The sequence below is a fragment of the Juglans regia genome, chromosome 2 (assembly GCF_001411555.2).
Source record: "Juglans regia cultivar Chandler chromosome 2, Walnut 2.0, whole genome shotgun sequence".
Taxonomy (NCBI): domain Eukaryota; kingdom Viridiplantae; phylum Streptophyta; class Magnoliopsida; order Fagales; family Juglandaceae; genus Juglans; species Juglans regia.
This window is the reverse complement of record NC_049902.1, coordinates 21,726,221-21,743,030: the sequence shown is the minus strand read 5'-3', so window position 1 is coordinate 21,743,030 and position 16,810 is coordinate 21,726,221. Positions and strand designations below refer to the sequence as shown.

Sequence of the window (16,810 nt, the reverse complement as noted above, 5' to 3'; positions counted from 1 at the left end):
CTGTCCTCTTTGCTCAGATGCACTAAATAGAGATCTAAAGTATTCTACAACCAATCCATCGAGTTGATCACCCTCGTGCCATACACCTCTATCATCTTTCAGTCTTATGATAAAATTCTTCTTCAATCTCTAGGAAGCTTTGGAATGAAAATATCTAGTATTATGATCACCTTCTTTTAACCTGTGAGCCTTTGATCTTTGCCTCTACATGATTTCTTGATCCCTTTCTAGTCAGACTTGAACATCTTCTCTTGCAGGATTCAACCTGGCAATGTCAATCTCTGATGGGTCTAAATCATGCAACTGGTTTAATCTGTTTCTAGCTTTGTCCAGTTGATACTTAACATTCCCAAAAGTAGACTGATTCCACACCTCAAGCTTCTCATGATGATGGGCTCCTGCGACCTATCCACGATGATGGTATCGGAAATACTGACCCACATGTGAGGGGGCGTGTTGAGAAGTTCCACACGGCTTAGGAACAAACTCATCCTGGACTTTATAAGGAGTTACCTTACTCCTCCTATTAGGTCTTTTATGGGGAGAAATAAGTGTTTCTACATAGTATCAAAGCAGGTTAACCTATGACTAATGATGTGCTCCTGTGACTTACTCATGATGATGGTATCGGAAATACCGACCCACACGTGAGGGGGCGTGTTGAGAAGTCCCACATGGCTTAAGAACAAACTCATCTTGGGCTTTATAAGAAATTACCTCACTCCTCCTATTAGGTCTTTTATGGGGAGAAATAGGTGTTTCTACAGACCTCCATCATATTATTTCTATTCGACCCCAAATGCCACGAGTCCTTAATAATCCGTGCACATTTAAAATATTGTTGTATGAGGCTACAATTAAATTGTTGTAAAAGCGCAATATCCTTCCTATAGATCATACAACTCTAGATAAATCTCAAATAAATACAATCTTATAGATCACACGTACGGGCGGGAAAAAGGAAATTCCGGCCTTAAGATAAATATTCTAATAGGGAAACAATTTAGGAAAAATAAGTCCCAAGTACTTCAAGTTTATTTAAAAACCAAATATTCTAATATTTAAGACTATTAAAAACTAGAATTACCCATAAATTAAACAGATTTATGCAAGTTTGCTCAACCGAGGTGTCTATTAATGCATGCACGTGTTGCCCACTAGAGTGGACTAGGATTGCATGTCATGCACGAGTACTGCACCTTTGGCCAGAATCGAGCGAACACGGCCAGCCTCTCTTTCAACCGCATCATGTGTAGCTAGCTAGCTAACATCTAGAAAATGTATCATGTCTTCCGGCCTCTCGATCAACCATATGCATGGTCCGACGTTAGATCTCTACCACTTTCTGGATGTTTTGCGTTATTTTCTTCTTTCTCTAATCCTTGTCATGATCTTTGATAGCCATGTAATCTACATTACTCTTTCTAGCTTGAAGAGAATCCGTCATTGAATTTTGAACATCCAGTCAAACTCATCATGATCTGTATCCTCTTGTTTGTAAATCTCTAACTAATGATCACAATCAATATGAAATCTCTTGTACCAACTTCAAATAAAATGATATTAACCAAATTTACATAACAAACATTTCAAATCCATAACCAATATTTTTCTCAAGAAAACTAATGGCCCACCAATGACGTTGTAGCTAATTATATAAAGAGTAATATTTTTTTTCATCATATGTAATCTTTGTCATTATTTCTGTCACATTGGGTCATGTGGCACATTCCAAAAGTATTTAAATGGCGGTTGATATAAGAAACCATTTGAAATTATATGACAGTACATTATCATGTACAGTATATAATGACACGATTAAGATTAATCTAATGATCATTTAGCTCGATCTAATTAATAATGCGCGCATGCAACTAATTAATTAATCAATTATACTGAAATTTTTTTTAAAGTGATTGCACATAGAGTTTTTTTTCTCGTTTAATTAATGTGTACCGATTGATGGTTGGTTGTTGATAGATAAGTATTTTATAAATCTAGTTACCGATAATAAAAAAAAAAAAAAAAAAGATGAGAATTTTATAAATCTAGTGGCCCCTACACATGTTTTCTAAGTGGCACTAAAATGATCTTGATGAAATTCATGGGCCTAACTCATCTCATAAAACCGGTTGTATAAGAGAGGATTGCTCATTGCTTATAAACATGCCCAAGACCTTATCCACAACCAATGTGGGATTATTCCTCAACACCCTCCCTCACGTGCAGGCCAGTATTTTTTCTGGTCCTTGTCACGGGGTAAGTAGTGTGGGCCCACACTCGTCCTGTGGCAGGCTCTGATACCATGATGAAATTCATGGGCCTAACTCATCTCATAAAACCGGTTGTATAAGAGAGGATTGCTCATTGCTTATAAACATGCCCAAGACCTTATCCACAACCAATATGGGATTATTCCTCAACAGATCTTTTGTCGACCCATAGTTCAACGTCTAGCTATAGCCACCATATGTACATATTTATCGTTTTCTAGACGTTTAAATAAACAAAAGTTGGACTGTGGAAGTCAATTTTGAGTCTTTAGAATTGGATTGTTACATCTCGCCTTTTCAAACCTACTTGGTTCCAGCTATATATCATTTATTTATATATTTATGCAGAGAGAGAGAGAGCTGAGAGAGAGAGAGAGCACTTGTACGTACGTACTGACGTGGCTTTTTATATATATATATTCACCTTGATATGCCTAGCAAAAAAGTTGTAGGGTTTTGATCAGTACTGATCATCTGTAGGCTTTCAAGCTGATTTACGTAGTATGATATAAAGCTTAAGATTAGGATCGCAAACAAGATCCTTTAATATCGCTTCTTAATATATAGACCGTGAATCGATCGCAGCTAGACAAAAAAGTCCCATCCTCGCTAGATCTGGTATCGATTGTCATCGTCATCATCATCGCTAATTACCTTTTTCGTATGAAAAAAAAGAAAAGAGTAGTCTGTGTTGCAAGCGGCCATTGGCCCATTATTGGAATGGCCAGGCAAATCCCACAAACAAAGTACTCTACTCAAATAATTTTCACGACTTCTACCTTGCCAGGTGCTGCCAACAAATATATTATATATATCATGAATTAAAGCTCAGTCTGAGATCAGATCAATTGTCTTTACATGATCCTGTACATTTTGATCATATTCATCATTGCAAATATTGCAACCTTTACTTGTATGCAAAAGAATATGATCATGATGTCAAATTTCCCAGCTAGCTAACAGAGCAAAATTATAATACTAATCAATTCCGTCACTAATCCAAATCATAACCTCTCTAGTAGTACTGTAATTATCTTAATCACTAGATGCTATTTTTTTCAACTGGACTACTATATACTACACTGAGTTTGATATATATGGAGGATAGATATATATATAATATATATAAAAAAATGATCATTTGTAACGATTATATACAACGAGAATGACTATTTACAGATTTATTTTAACAAAAAAATAACTAAATAATTTTTTTTGTAGTATATATATATATTGCATGTGAAAACACAGTTCAAGACAATTTGTAATTTGTAATTATCCGAAAGAAGAAACGATATTTTTCTTTGCAAAAAATTATTGTCGATCTAGATATAAAATGATGATGTTGAAATACGACCCTACAAAACATGCAATGATTTTCGTAGGGCCAAACGAGCTGTCTTTGACGTGTGCAATTAGTCATGGTACTTGTACATTCGTACGTGACGACCCATCCATGCATTATGCGTAAAGAATTCAAAATGCATGAATTCAAATCTGGCCTATACCATGGGCCTGAAACAAAACCAGGGTCAGCCCCAGTTTGCGGAAAACCACTTGGAGAATATCTATATATAAAGGAATCAAAGGCCATCAATCTCTATTTATTATTGCAACTTGTGAGCCGGAGAGTTGGTTGATACCAGATAAGTTTTAACTTTTTGACGCCTAAAATGGGGAACGTCCCCCATACATGTGGTGCCGACGTACTCATGTAATCCCCCCTTAAACAAAAAAATGGTCTATTTTTGCTTATAAATAATGCACACCTGCTTTTCACATTTTATTTATAATTTAGATGTCCACACCAGCCACCTCTAGTCGCCTATTTATAGGGTTTTGGATCTATATATAATATATTCATTATTCTTAGTGAATAAGACAGTACGAGCAGTGGATCAGACAAAATACCAATCAACATCACCTTCCCCACAAGTAGACTGATCAATTCTTAATCTGGTGCTTTGCAACTTTCTGGAGTACTGGAAACCACTCCTAATTAAAAACTACAAATTCTCGATCATGATGTTCTCAAACCATGGAGGCTGGCCGCCGATCAAGTGCTGCATGCTGGCTAGCTAGCTTGCTGCTCAAATATTTATGAGTACTTCGATCGTGCGTATTTATAGAATTTTTATATAAATAAAATGCTTAGTTTATGAGAAAATAATATGAATAAATTTATGAATGAACATAATTTAATATGATATATTAAATTATAAAATAAATATAAGATTTTTTTTTTCAATTTATAAATTTAATTTGATAAAATTTCTTTTATTTTAATAGACAATATATATAATCCACGTTCCTCCTCCTGTTCCTGTACTTCAAGTCATTATCTGTCTTTACAGATAAGAAGTGGCTGTTCTCGAAGTGCTCCGGGGCATGCTTTAATTAAAGAGATCACTTTCAGATGAAGACAAACCGATGAGTAGTAGTACTGAGAGAATAATGCAGATTGAAAATGGTTTCGTGGATGCCTAATGTGGCTCATGATCTGTCATAATCTAACAGTTTTATAAACCCGATTTGACCATTAGAATATTAATTTGGTGTGCTAACCCATGCAACTGTAGACACGTGCTTGCTTTTGATTTTCAGTATACATGCACGTAGCTGGTAGCATCGATCTCTGGCTCTGCAATCAATGAGAGCTACATCGTTGGAAGCAGCTGATTACCAGAAACAAATTTATACGCAGGATCACACTACGTACAGGAGTAGCTGGCTTTCAATGAACCTTCCATGCTTAATTGCTCGGATCAGCTGCATATATATATATATATATATATATAGATTATTAATTAATTAGGTCAAAACCAGACAAAGCCAGTTGGATATAATATATATATATATATAAAGTAATTATTTATTTGATCATGCATGCAGCTTGAATAACATTATAAAATTTTATATTTTACTTGAATTATGTATTTTTTTTAACAATAATTAACTAAACAATAAACGATATGATTGGATACCTTATTGGTTGACTTGTATACAAAGTCGTTTGGGTCAGGCCGTTTGACTAGCTAGGGTGGAGTTGAGAAATTCAAGCTTTAAAAAAACCGAAAACATCAAATTAATTAAGCATATCCCTCCATATTCTGACTCATCGATTGCTCATGATTCCCGAAATATTTGCTTAAGAATTACATCTATGCTACCTAATCAATGACAAGGGGGAGGTGTTTAGGAAGAATAATGAGTATTATATATATATATGTATGGACGTAGGAAAGTACAAACAAATTTGGAATTAATTGAACTATACGTACGTGTCCTAGGATCAAGTGCAAGGGCATTGGACCCCAACATGATTATAAATTAAACTTCCTTGACATTGCTGGATACAATAACATTAATATATCATGTGCTTAATTAATTAATTAATTAATTATGTGATTTCGAGATATCTATAATACTTAAAAGTATGATGTACGTACGGGTTTCTAACGCATGTCTAAGCAATTGCTCAAGAACTATTTAATTTTATTGTCTGTAAAAAATTAGATCATGATTACTAAATTTTTTATTGGAACAAGTAGCTAGTAGCATTAGAGGCCTATATTTTAAGTGAATGATAATCATTAATGGTCCTAACTGGCTTAACTAAAGTAAAGTTTGCAATACGTACACATGCATGATGAGTAGTACTATTAATTGCAACCTAGCTAGCTTCTAATTATAATTTGGGTGGAGATCGAGTAACCATGATTGCCAATAAACAAAATCAGACAAAAATGAATTTAAATCCTGAAATAAATAATTAAAAAAATCTATTTGCATAAAACAAAGGAGCTAGCTGTGTACGCAGTTTAGCGGCCCAGGAATCATTAATGTTCGATTCCTATATGAGAACCAAAAACAAGCTGTGCATGGGTTAGATTTGAGTTGTGGCACCCCCATCTATGGTAAAGGACTTGGCGAGAATATGTGGTGTCAAAGGTGCCAACCGATTAGTAACACGGTACTGATCAAGATTCAAATTGGGTTAGCTAGGTCTACAATGTTAACTAGGAAGTGCACATGTAAGAAAATAGATATTTGGTTTTCAGAGGAAAAGCAAGGTTTTAGCATGAAGGCTAAACACTATAGTACCAGAAGTCTAAAAACTATATATATTCTTACAATATCCACAAGTCACTTCATTCCAAAAATAATTATATACATATCCAGCTGTGTAACACCCCTTCCCGCAGGTAATAATTGTCACGTACATTCATAACATAATGCCTGGTAAAGAGATTCGAGATTATAAAAATATCTCATTTATTGAATCATCAAACTGACTTAGCATGGCAATCTTTTATAACATAAAAACTGAAACATAATGAAAATGGCATAAGCTAGTTCTCTATGGTAATCCCTTGTGCAAATGTCTTAATTATAAGCTAAATCCTTGTGAAAATAATACTTATTCAAGTATAAGTCTCTGAAATTAATCTACTCTTGGCACTCCAGCTCGGCATTCATGCAATTAACATTTGGGATATTAAAACATAAAAACATATAAACAAACGAGTCGAAGACTCGGTAATAGCACATTGTACTGTAAACTTAACTTAGCTTAACATTAGGCTTAATTTAGAAAACATTCAAGCATAGACATACATACATACTACATTTAGACTATTCATTAGTTACATAGGCGGAATTAACATAATAATGGCAATATGTGTAACATGATGCATGCTTAACTGACTCCATGCATTTCCTATCATTCGTATATAACTTATTCATCTTGTCTTTCACATATTTAGTGGCCATCATAACATGTATGTATTGGTCTAAATGTCGTTGACCATATATAATATATCATAACATATGGTAAACCAACTGGTTCTCTAATTTTATTACCTCTCAAGTACAAGAGGTGCTGTGTTGATGTGTAGTGAAGGTCCCAATGTTGATTTCACTAGAATTAAGACAACTTATACTTCAGGACTAAAAAGAAAAGAAATGGTGGATGTATCTATCTAAGAACACCCCGGGCCTTTTGGTCATTGTGTTAACCAAGAGGCAGTTCTTTGATAGAGTTGCTCTTTTCCCAGCTTCCCAAAGATTCAATAGGTGTGAAGTAAGATTGGCCTACTCTTCTACTAAATCGAATCACTAAAGAAACTAAAATAAAACTTGTGTCGAACAGACTCAAACAGATTAAATGAACAAACAAGAAATTTGATTATATGGAAAAATAAACCTAAGTCTCGGAGAACCCTCTCACAATGAATAATCTAAAGAATTTCATTATCCTACAGTCTTCTGCAAATGTTAAACCAGTCTAGGATAAAGCATTTGGATAATGGAAATAATGTATGCACAGCAAGGGAAATAATAAAAGATATTCTCAATAAATTTATATCATCCCAGTTTCAATTAATACATTCAGAGAAATGTGAATTTCACCTTTCAAGCATCAAACGTGCTCTCAATCAATGAAGGATAAAAAAAAAGGGTGAAAAGAACTCCAAACCTTGACTTGATTTGAGAATGATAAACAAACTTAATGAAAAAAAAAACAAATCACCATAATCTGGGAATCAAAACCCTTAAAAACTTTCCCTTGACTTAGGGTTCAGATATTACTTCCCCTTCATCTTAGGATTCCCAAGTTCAACCAAAATAAAAATGAACAGCATTCCTAAAGAAAACTCAAGAAAGAAAATAAACACTAAATTTTTTCCTATTTTTCTCTCGTACCAAAAACCACGACCCCAAACTGATTCCCCTTCCTTTGCCTTTTATTCTCACTCTTCCCATCCTTTGTTGCGCCCTCAACTGAATCCTTTCCAATTCCATCTGGTTCCTTCTAGTGTAGAATCTGTAAGCACAACGCAGAGAGTTAGGATTCGAGTAATAGAGCAGCTGAAACTATCCTAAGTGTAGTGCGAATGTGTAATGGGTATCTTGAGTGTAAAATGACCATATTACCCCTTTATCCCTTCTTATTGACTTCAGACTGTCCCTTTAGTAAAAAGTGATGTGTAAGTGAGTATTTGTAGTGATTTTCAGGTCAAAAGTCTTAACTTAAATACTCACCTACAACAATTGTTTCACTTAATCACCAACCGCGCTTGGGTCCGTGGCACCATATAACGTATCATAACATGTAATGAAACACACGCTTGAGTCCTTCTCATCACATAACATATGGTGAATCACACTTAAGTCTGTGGCACTACATTACATATCATAGCATGTGGTGAAACACGCTTGGATCCGTGTTACCTCAAAATATCATAGCTTACGTGTGGTGAATCACGCTTAAGTCCATGGCCTGCACATCCACCCATAACATAAGACCAATCTTAAAGCTTGCTTGTCATTCATGTGTCTTCTTACTAACTTTCATAATGCATGTGAACATGTTGACTTCATGAATTTACTTGGCATGGCATACTCTTGTGTATGGAATAACATTAAACATGGCATATTTAACATGAGTCTTATGCAACATAGCATAGCATAGATATGGCATAACATGATCTAAGCAATACATGAATATTACATGGCATACGTGTGATTTTCATGACATATCATCCATTCTAACAACAATCCATATTAGCATAGCATACATAGTCTCATTCACAAGCATATCATCGTAATTCATCGAGGTTCATGAAAATGGGCTAATCTTGGATTGGCTCGTAGCCATAGGTAAACATCAAAATTTTTATGCAAAAACAAAATATTTACAGCACACATAAATTTATATATGATCACGCTACTTGCCTCTTAGTTTGCTTCTTGAATCTCATTTCCTAGTTCGTTACCTATACGAAACACTAATTGTCACTACGATTCTAGAAAATGTGTCGTGGCATTTGACTTAATTAATCGCATGCCAAGGGAATTAATCTAGTAAAATATTTGTTTATATACTAAAATTAATAACTACTAATATCATATATTTATTTAAATGCTAATATAACTTCTAATCTTTCAAATATCATTAAATATGGAATATATATTTTTATTTAAGTCTACAAAAATAATAGTTTAAACATGCGGTTCACAAAATAAGCTTAACAATATTAAAATCTTGTATAGGCTATTACTATAATAAAATCTTAATTTAATACTTATAACCTATATTTTAGTCACTTCCATATATTTTGTAATAATAATAGTTTTTGGGCTAATATCTTTATCTAATTTAAAAGTAAGTCCAACTCAACATAAAAATCACCCAAAAAGAGGTCAACCCAATTAAAAGTTAAATCCCACAAGAAAATTAACCCACTTAAACATTAGAGGGCATCAAGGTGATGGTCTGCTCATCTGGCCCCAATGGCTAAAGGCCCAAAAGCTCATCTCTAATTTAAAGAAGTAATAGCATTCACATTGGATTAGTTATCTCTAAGTCAAAATCTAGCTAATATGATGACCATTTGACTTTTGATTAATGACTCAAAAGTCCCACTCATCATTGAATTAGTCATTTCATTCTCTATAATAAAAAATATTATTATTTTTAAAATATATTTTTTAATACAATTTAATTAATTTTTATTTTCATAATCTCTAACTCTCCCCAACAAACCACAATAATTATTTTCTTTTTTATTTTCACAACTCTCCGCCACAAGCATTTCTAGTTGAACAACAAATTATGCTACTACTACTATCATTTAAACACTACCACTATTGTTCACAATCCAACAATCTATACTTTCAGCACTTACACAATTGTTGCCCAAAACTTACAGATAAAATAAAATCACAACTACAAACAAAACTTCTCAAGACAACTACAAATCAAATCACAAGCTTTACAAAGAGAGAAAAAGAATTAGCAGCTCAAAAAGAAGCATAAAACAACTCATAGTTGCTGACCACATACAACAATCCAGGAAATATAACAACAGAAGCATATAGTTACTGCCCAAAATTTACAAAAATTAACACAAAACCAAGAAGTTTCTTTCACATATAATAGTTACCCACAAAATATATCAGCAGCAGTACCCATGAGGCCCACATTATAGCAATATGCAAAATATAACAACAACAGTGCCCACATTATCGCCCAAAATATAGCTCTTCCTTTGCACATAGTGGCTACCCATGTATTTCCAACACATGTGGCTACCTAGCCACTAAAACAAGCCAAAACATGTAGTATTACCATATTAAATAGATAACAACAGCCCAAAATATAGACAAGAAATGGCTACACACCCGCAAAAGGTTGAGATGGAGATGAAGATGAAAATTGCCTCTTAGATTCCTCAAAAATTTCTTTTTGAAGATTTTGAAAATACTCTTGTTGCATTGCATTCATGCCAGTAAGATCCAATTTCATTATCTCCATATCAATCTTTCTCTTCTTTTGGGCTATTAATTCAGACCTATCAAAGTTTGCATTGCTGGCCTCTTGTCTTCTTTCTAGCATGCACATGGCTCTATCCTCATGCATCCGAGTTAAGGTGGCATGGAATTCAGAGTTCGAAGCTTCTCTAGCCTTCCTTATTCTCTCCCTTTCTTTCTCAGTCTTCCTGCCTAGAGGTCTCTCAATAATGACCTAAACGTTCTCACCTACTGCATTGTCTCCTACTGGAGTCGAGTCCGCAATAGCTGAACATTTCCTAGGTGATTTCCTTCTTATTGACAACATTGACATATGTTACTGCCATTTTGGTTGTTGTCTCAATAGACACCAATAGTGTTCCTTGATGGTGTAGCTGGATTTCTCAACCTCTCTATACATGATCTTGGCCCTTTTAATCTAAATATGCTAAGGGAGAATGTAAAAATGTAAATTCTCTAAATAATTTGCATATTTGAAACAGTTCAAAATTTATACCTTGTCTTATTCAGTTGCACCGCTTGGATGCAATGATTCTACTAAAGCTATATTAGCACAAAATTTATTTGTGCATTTTTGGATCACCGACCATTGATTGGTTAGTGACACAACAGAATGCTCTGGATTGCTAGGTTTCTTATACTCATTGTAATAATCCAAAATTCTATCCCACATTTGTGTAGATTTTTGGTCAGTTCCTCAAATAGAATCAATGCTAATGTTGAACCAACTCGACAGGTTGTCCTCTTGTACGGTGAAAGACACACCTCGTGCAAATTTCTTACTAGGTGGCCTTTTTTCACCTTCCAGTCGTGTTGGTTGGAGTACAACATTATCATGATTGCTACCCATTTGGGTGTTGGAGATACCTTGTTCACCACTTTCCAATAGGGTGGTGAAGAAGGGATCTTCATCAAATGTGGCATCCATCCTTAGAGAGAGTATTATTGTACAAAATCATATGTAGATTATATGTAGATAATGAGTTAAGAGGTAAACATTAATTCAGTGAACAACCAGATCACATGTAGTCTTGGAAAATAGAGGCAAATTGACGTGGTCTTAAATGTGTTTCCAAGTGTAAAAGTGTCAAGTTGTATTAAAGATAAGTCCAGGATTGTAGTCCATAGGGACAAATGATTTTCAAAGTATTTGTAAAGGCTTATTGTAAAAATATGGTGATGTAAAATGCTATGTAAAATTCTTTTTGGATTTTTATGTTTATTAAAACAGTTTGGAAAGATAAAAAGTAGTTTATACACAGTAAAGGATTTGTTGCCAATGGAATGTATGGTGGAGCTTGGAGGATCCCAAATCTATGACTTTGCTCTAAAATATGAATTAAATCATGCACAATTTGATTTCTAAAAATTGAATGGTTCCAAAAATGTTAAAATATAATTTTAGTTTTATCAAGACACAACAAAATTACTAATCAATAGCTAAAATCGACAAGTTCACAGAATCAATTTGACAAACACTTGGGTTACGGTTTAAGACATCCTTTGTTTCCACCATTTACAAGGTTTTCTGGGCATTACTCTCCTCTTACTAACCCAATGAAGGTGTTAATAAAACAGAATGTGAGAAATATAAGCTCAAAGTAAATATGCCAGTACCTAAAACAAAATATCCTCACTAAGCATCCATCGAAATTACTATAACATGCATATGATGGAATCCTTGATTAATTCAAGGTTCTGATGTGCCTTGTGTCTACAACAGAGCAAGAACAAGAGCAAGAGATTTCATCAAACTTCCCTCTCCAGAATTCAATTTCAGACAAAGTAAGGCATGCAATCGAAACTACAGAAAATCCAGCAAGCAATGAAGAACAATAGAAAGCTTTACCGCAACCCAGGCTTTTGAATTAGCCGAACATCACCATTGTAACTCAAAATTACACCCAAATGAAAAACCCTAGAACCCCACGAAAAATGCCCTCTCCCTAGTAAAAATACACAGCAACGTCAGAAATTAACTAACTCCCTTGGTTCGAATCTTCCATACCTTTTATACCCGAATCCTCTGCTATTCTGCTCTCTCATCACCACAGACTTCCTCTCCTCCACACACGTAACTGATTCTCTCCCTTTCATTACTCTGCTTGCCTTCGGTTCCAACATACGTGCTCCCCCTTTCTTTTCCTTTACTTAGATTACTTATGGGCCTCACTCCTATAATGGGCCATGGCTCATATAAGTTGTAATTAAACACTAGCCAGCCCAATAGTTGATAGAAATAACATTTAGACCATGTACATGTTAGTTAAGTGCTTTTGATAGGAGAACATGAAGTTTATATCTACTTAAGGTGTAAACGGTCATTTCACAAGCCAGGAAGAGCTAATGCACATTGCTTGATCAATACTATTATTTTAATGAATAAAGTTCACTTAACCCACTATATTAAGAGTAATAAAAACAACATAATTATCCATTTATCATACATCCCAACTAACTTTTTGCTAGTCTCTAGCAAATAAAGTGAATGAAATCATACAAAGGGGAGGTTACCAACTACAATTCTAGAAAATCTGAAAATCTCATGCCATAAAATAAACTTGTTGAGTTTAAGAACACTGGAGATAGATTAATCTGAATTTTAGTATCAACTGAGAGATTTATACACCATTTAGTTAATCAACCAAGAGAATTACATGTAACAAAGTTTGCTTTCCTTCAAGTGCATGGGAATAAGATTAGAATTCCAAGATCGACTACCAAGAGGCATTAATAGTTTCAATCACAGCAACTAATCTAAGATAACCACATGGTCTTACTCTAATTAAAAACTATTGTAGTGGCGGATTTTACGCTATTATATTTTAAAAGACACCTACTTTCTTATTTAGTAAGGACCCTGGTAATAGGAAGCCTTTTCCAATACACAAATGTAAAGCATGTATAAAAACTTTCTTATTTCACTTCTTTTCTTTCTTTTTATCTTTGTTTCTATTTTTTTTATCAACTTTTGATTTGATCCCTGGCTTGTCCATTTTCTCATTTAATTCACTTTAGATTTCTTCCTAAGCCATTAGGATATGGTTCATTAGAGTCTCAAATAATCGAAGTGTAAATCAACAAATAATGACCCAATGTAGTCTTTCTAAGCATTCTGGGCATGTGTTGTGTGTGTTTTAGCAAAGCTTTTGACATCTTTATCTTGGTTTAGCAACTAAATAAAATGGATTTGCACTATTCTTCCCTTGAACCTTTAAGTGCCATTATCAGATACTGCAAATTCGAGCCTTTTGCCTTCTTGTACCTCTCCCTTGATCTTCAATAGATTTGGATCACTGGTTTGGGCAGCCTTGATCCGGTCTATCAACGACGAACCCAAAGTCAAGCTACTTAATCAGGTCTGTGCATCCATAATCATCTCAATCCCTGCTCAATCCATATGCAATAAAATATGTCTCTGTGTACATAGTAGCAAGGGTACCAGAGGACGATTTTCGACTAAGAGCATCTGCCACTACATTAGCCTTACCCAAGTTGGTAGTTAGTCATAATCTTTCAAAAGTTCTAACCATCTGCGTTGCCTCATATTCAACTCTTTCTGTGTAAAGAAATACTTCAGGCTCTTATGATCTGTATAGATTTCACATGTTTCCCAATAGATATGGTGCCTCCACAATTTCAACTCAAAGACAATTGCTGCAAGCTCTAAATCATATGTTAGATAATTTTGCTTGTAACTCTTGAGTTGCCGAGAAGCATAAGCAATAACCTTTCCATGTTGCATCAAAACACAACCCAATCCCTTCAGAGAGCATCATTGTAAATAACAAATCATGTATTACTTCCGAGAACGATGAGCACTGGTGCTGCCATTGATCTATTTTTTAGCTCTTGGAAACTCCTTTCACATTCTTTAGTAACTCGTTAGATGAGTCATTGGGGATGCAATGCTAGAGAATCCTTTAACAAACCTCCTGTAGTACCCCTCAAGACCTAAGAAGCTTCTTAGTTCATTTACATTGGTTGGCTCGGCCCATTTCACAATTGCTTCAATTTTGGCCTGGTATACTGAAACTCCTTCTTTCAACTCAACATGCCCCAAAAAGGTAATCTCTTGCAACCAAAAATCACATTTTTTGAATTTCACGAACAACTATTGTTCTCTCAAATTCGGTAACACAGTCCTCAAATGCTCCTCATGTTTAACTTGGCTTTTGGAGTAAATAAGGATATCGTCGATGAAAACAACAACAAATCGATCGATACAGACCCTGAAAACTCTAGTCATCATGTCCATGAAAGCTGCGGGTGTAACACCCGGACCCAATATTGGTATAGTTGGACTATGAATTATTTATTTAATTCCGTTCTGTTCAGTTACGACTCTGCCACGGGTGATAATAGTGGCATACGGCCCAACCACGGGTTACAATAGTGGATACGGCTCAACCACGGGTTATAATAGTGGATACGGCCTAACCACGGGTAATAATAGTGGATACGAACCTTGCTACACTGCCGCCGACTCAAACCACCACCCTCTCTCTCGGTAACACCTCCATGCACACGCCGTGTATCACTCTCTATTGCATGAATTTGTCCCTCTCTCACCGTGTTTCTCTATCTCACTCTCTCTCTCTATCATTTGTAACTGCCAGGCACTGCCCTCACCACCGTCTACCTCAGCCAGTCCCTACACCGTCACACATTTCCTTCCTCGGTGAGCCTCGTCGCTGCACCCTTCTTTTTCAAATTTGAAAGCAAGTTCTAGTTTTAGTGGACCCCGATAGTGCCGTTAGTGTTTAGTTGGCTTAAAGTTTTTCTAGTTTTAGTGAGTTTTCGTGGCAAGCATTAGGTGGTTTGAGTTATATATTTTTCGGTTGGGTTGGGTTGGCTGTTACGAAGGTTTTTTTTTTATGGCAGATAAGTCTTTTATTATGTTAGTCAAAAATGTCTCTTAAATGCTTTAAATTTGTTATTTCAATCAAAGGAATAATCGGTAATGTTGTATTTTTACTATGACTTAGTTTATTATATGATCGCTCTATAATTTAAAATATTTTAGTGTAATTATATTAGCTAGTATTAGATTTTATAATTACACTTCAATAGTAAATAAGTTAGACTTTTAAATGTTTTTAGTCGAAGTTATTAAATGGACATTGGCAATTTTAGAAAGGGATGATATATTTTGGACTTTTAAGGGTTTTAGGTTTTGAGAAATTAAAATAGGTTATTTTATAAGCCTAGGCTTAAATACTGAAATACGTGATTGATTGGAAATTTACGGGAATTACTTGATTATTTGATAGGTGACGATTGTTAATTGTTCGACATTTTGAGAAAAATTCTGAAAAGCTAAGAAGTTCAGGTAAGCGGGGTTCCTATGCTAGACTTTGCATTAAATAAAATGAACTGAGGTCCGTTTTGGAAAATATGCATGTTTTGTTATGAAAAGAAATTTGAACTACCTCAGTTATTTGTTCTACATTACTCGTGAGATTATGTTAAGAAGAAAATATTTTCTGTCATGACTGGTGTAGACATGAGCTTATTTTTTACATTCTGTTTCTAAACTTTGAAAATGAGAGCGAATATGAGATTTGTGCATAAATTATGTTGTGATATGATTTTGTTCTGTTCTTCCGAAGATTTTTGTTCAGTACTCTGTTTGGATAAGACTTGATTTCTGAAAACCTTTGGCATGACTTTCTGATTATGAATTTGATTCTGTTTCCATTCTGTTCAGTTACGGCCCTGCCACGGGTGATAATAGTGGCATACGGCCCAACCACGGGTTACAATAGTGGATACGGCCCAATCACGGGTTATAATAGTGGATACGGCCCAACCACGGGTAATAATAGTGGATACGGCCCAACCACGGGTAACAATAGTGGATACGGACCTTGCTACACTGCCGCCGACTCAAACCACCACCCTCTCTCTCGGTAACACCTCCATGCACACGCCGTGTATCACTCTCTATTGCATGAATTTGTCCCTCTCTCACCGTGTTTCTCTATCTCACTCTCTCTCTCTATCATTTGTAACTGCCAGGCACCGCCCTCACCATCGTCGGCCTCAGCCTGTCCCTACGCCGTCACACATTTCCTTCCTCGGTGAGCCTCGTCGCTGCACCCTTCTTTTTCAAATTTGAAAGCAAGTTCCAGTTTTAGTGGACCCCGATAGTGTCGTTAGCGTTTAGTTGGCTTAAAGTTTTTCCAATTTTAGTGAGTTTTCGTGGCAAGCATTAGGTG

General features: G+C 35.2%; 1 protein-coding gene across 1 annotated transcript in view; it reads right to left on the bottom strand.

Moving 5' to 3' along the window:
- Nucleotides 1–16,810, bottom strand: part of LOC118347680 — a 38,305-nt gene that overhangs the window by 2,342 nt on the left and 19,153 nt on the right. The window contains exon 3 of the mRNA XM_035687700.1: nt 238–405. Coding sequence (XP_035543593.1) covers nt 238–405 — 168 coding nt within the window. The remainder of the gene's footprint in view (nt 1–237; nt 406–16,810) is intronic.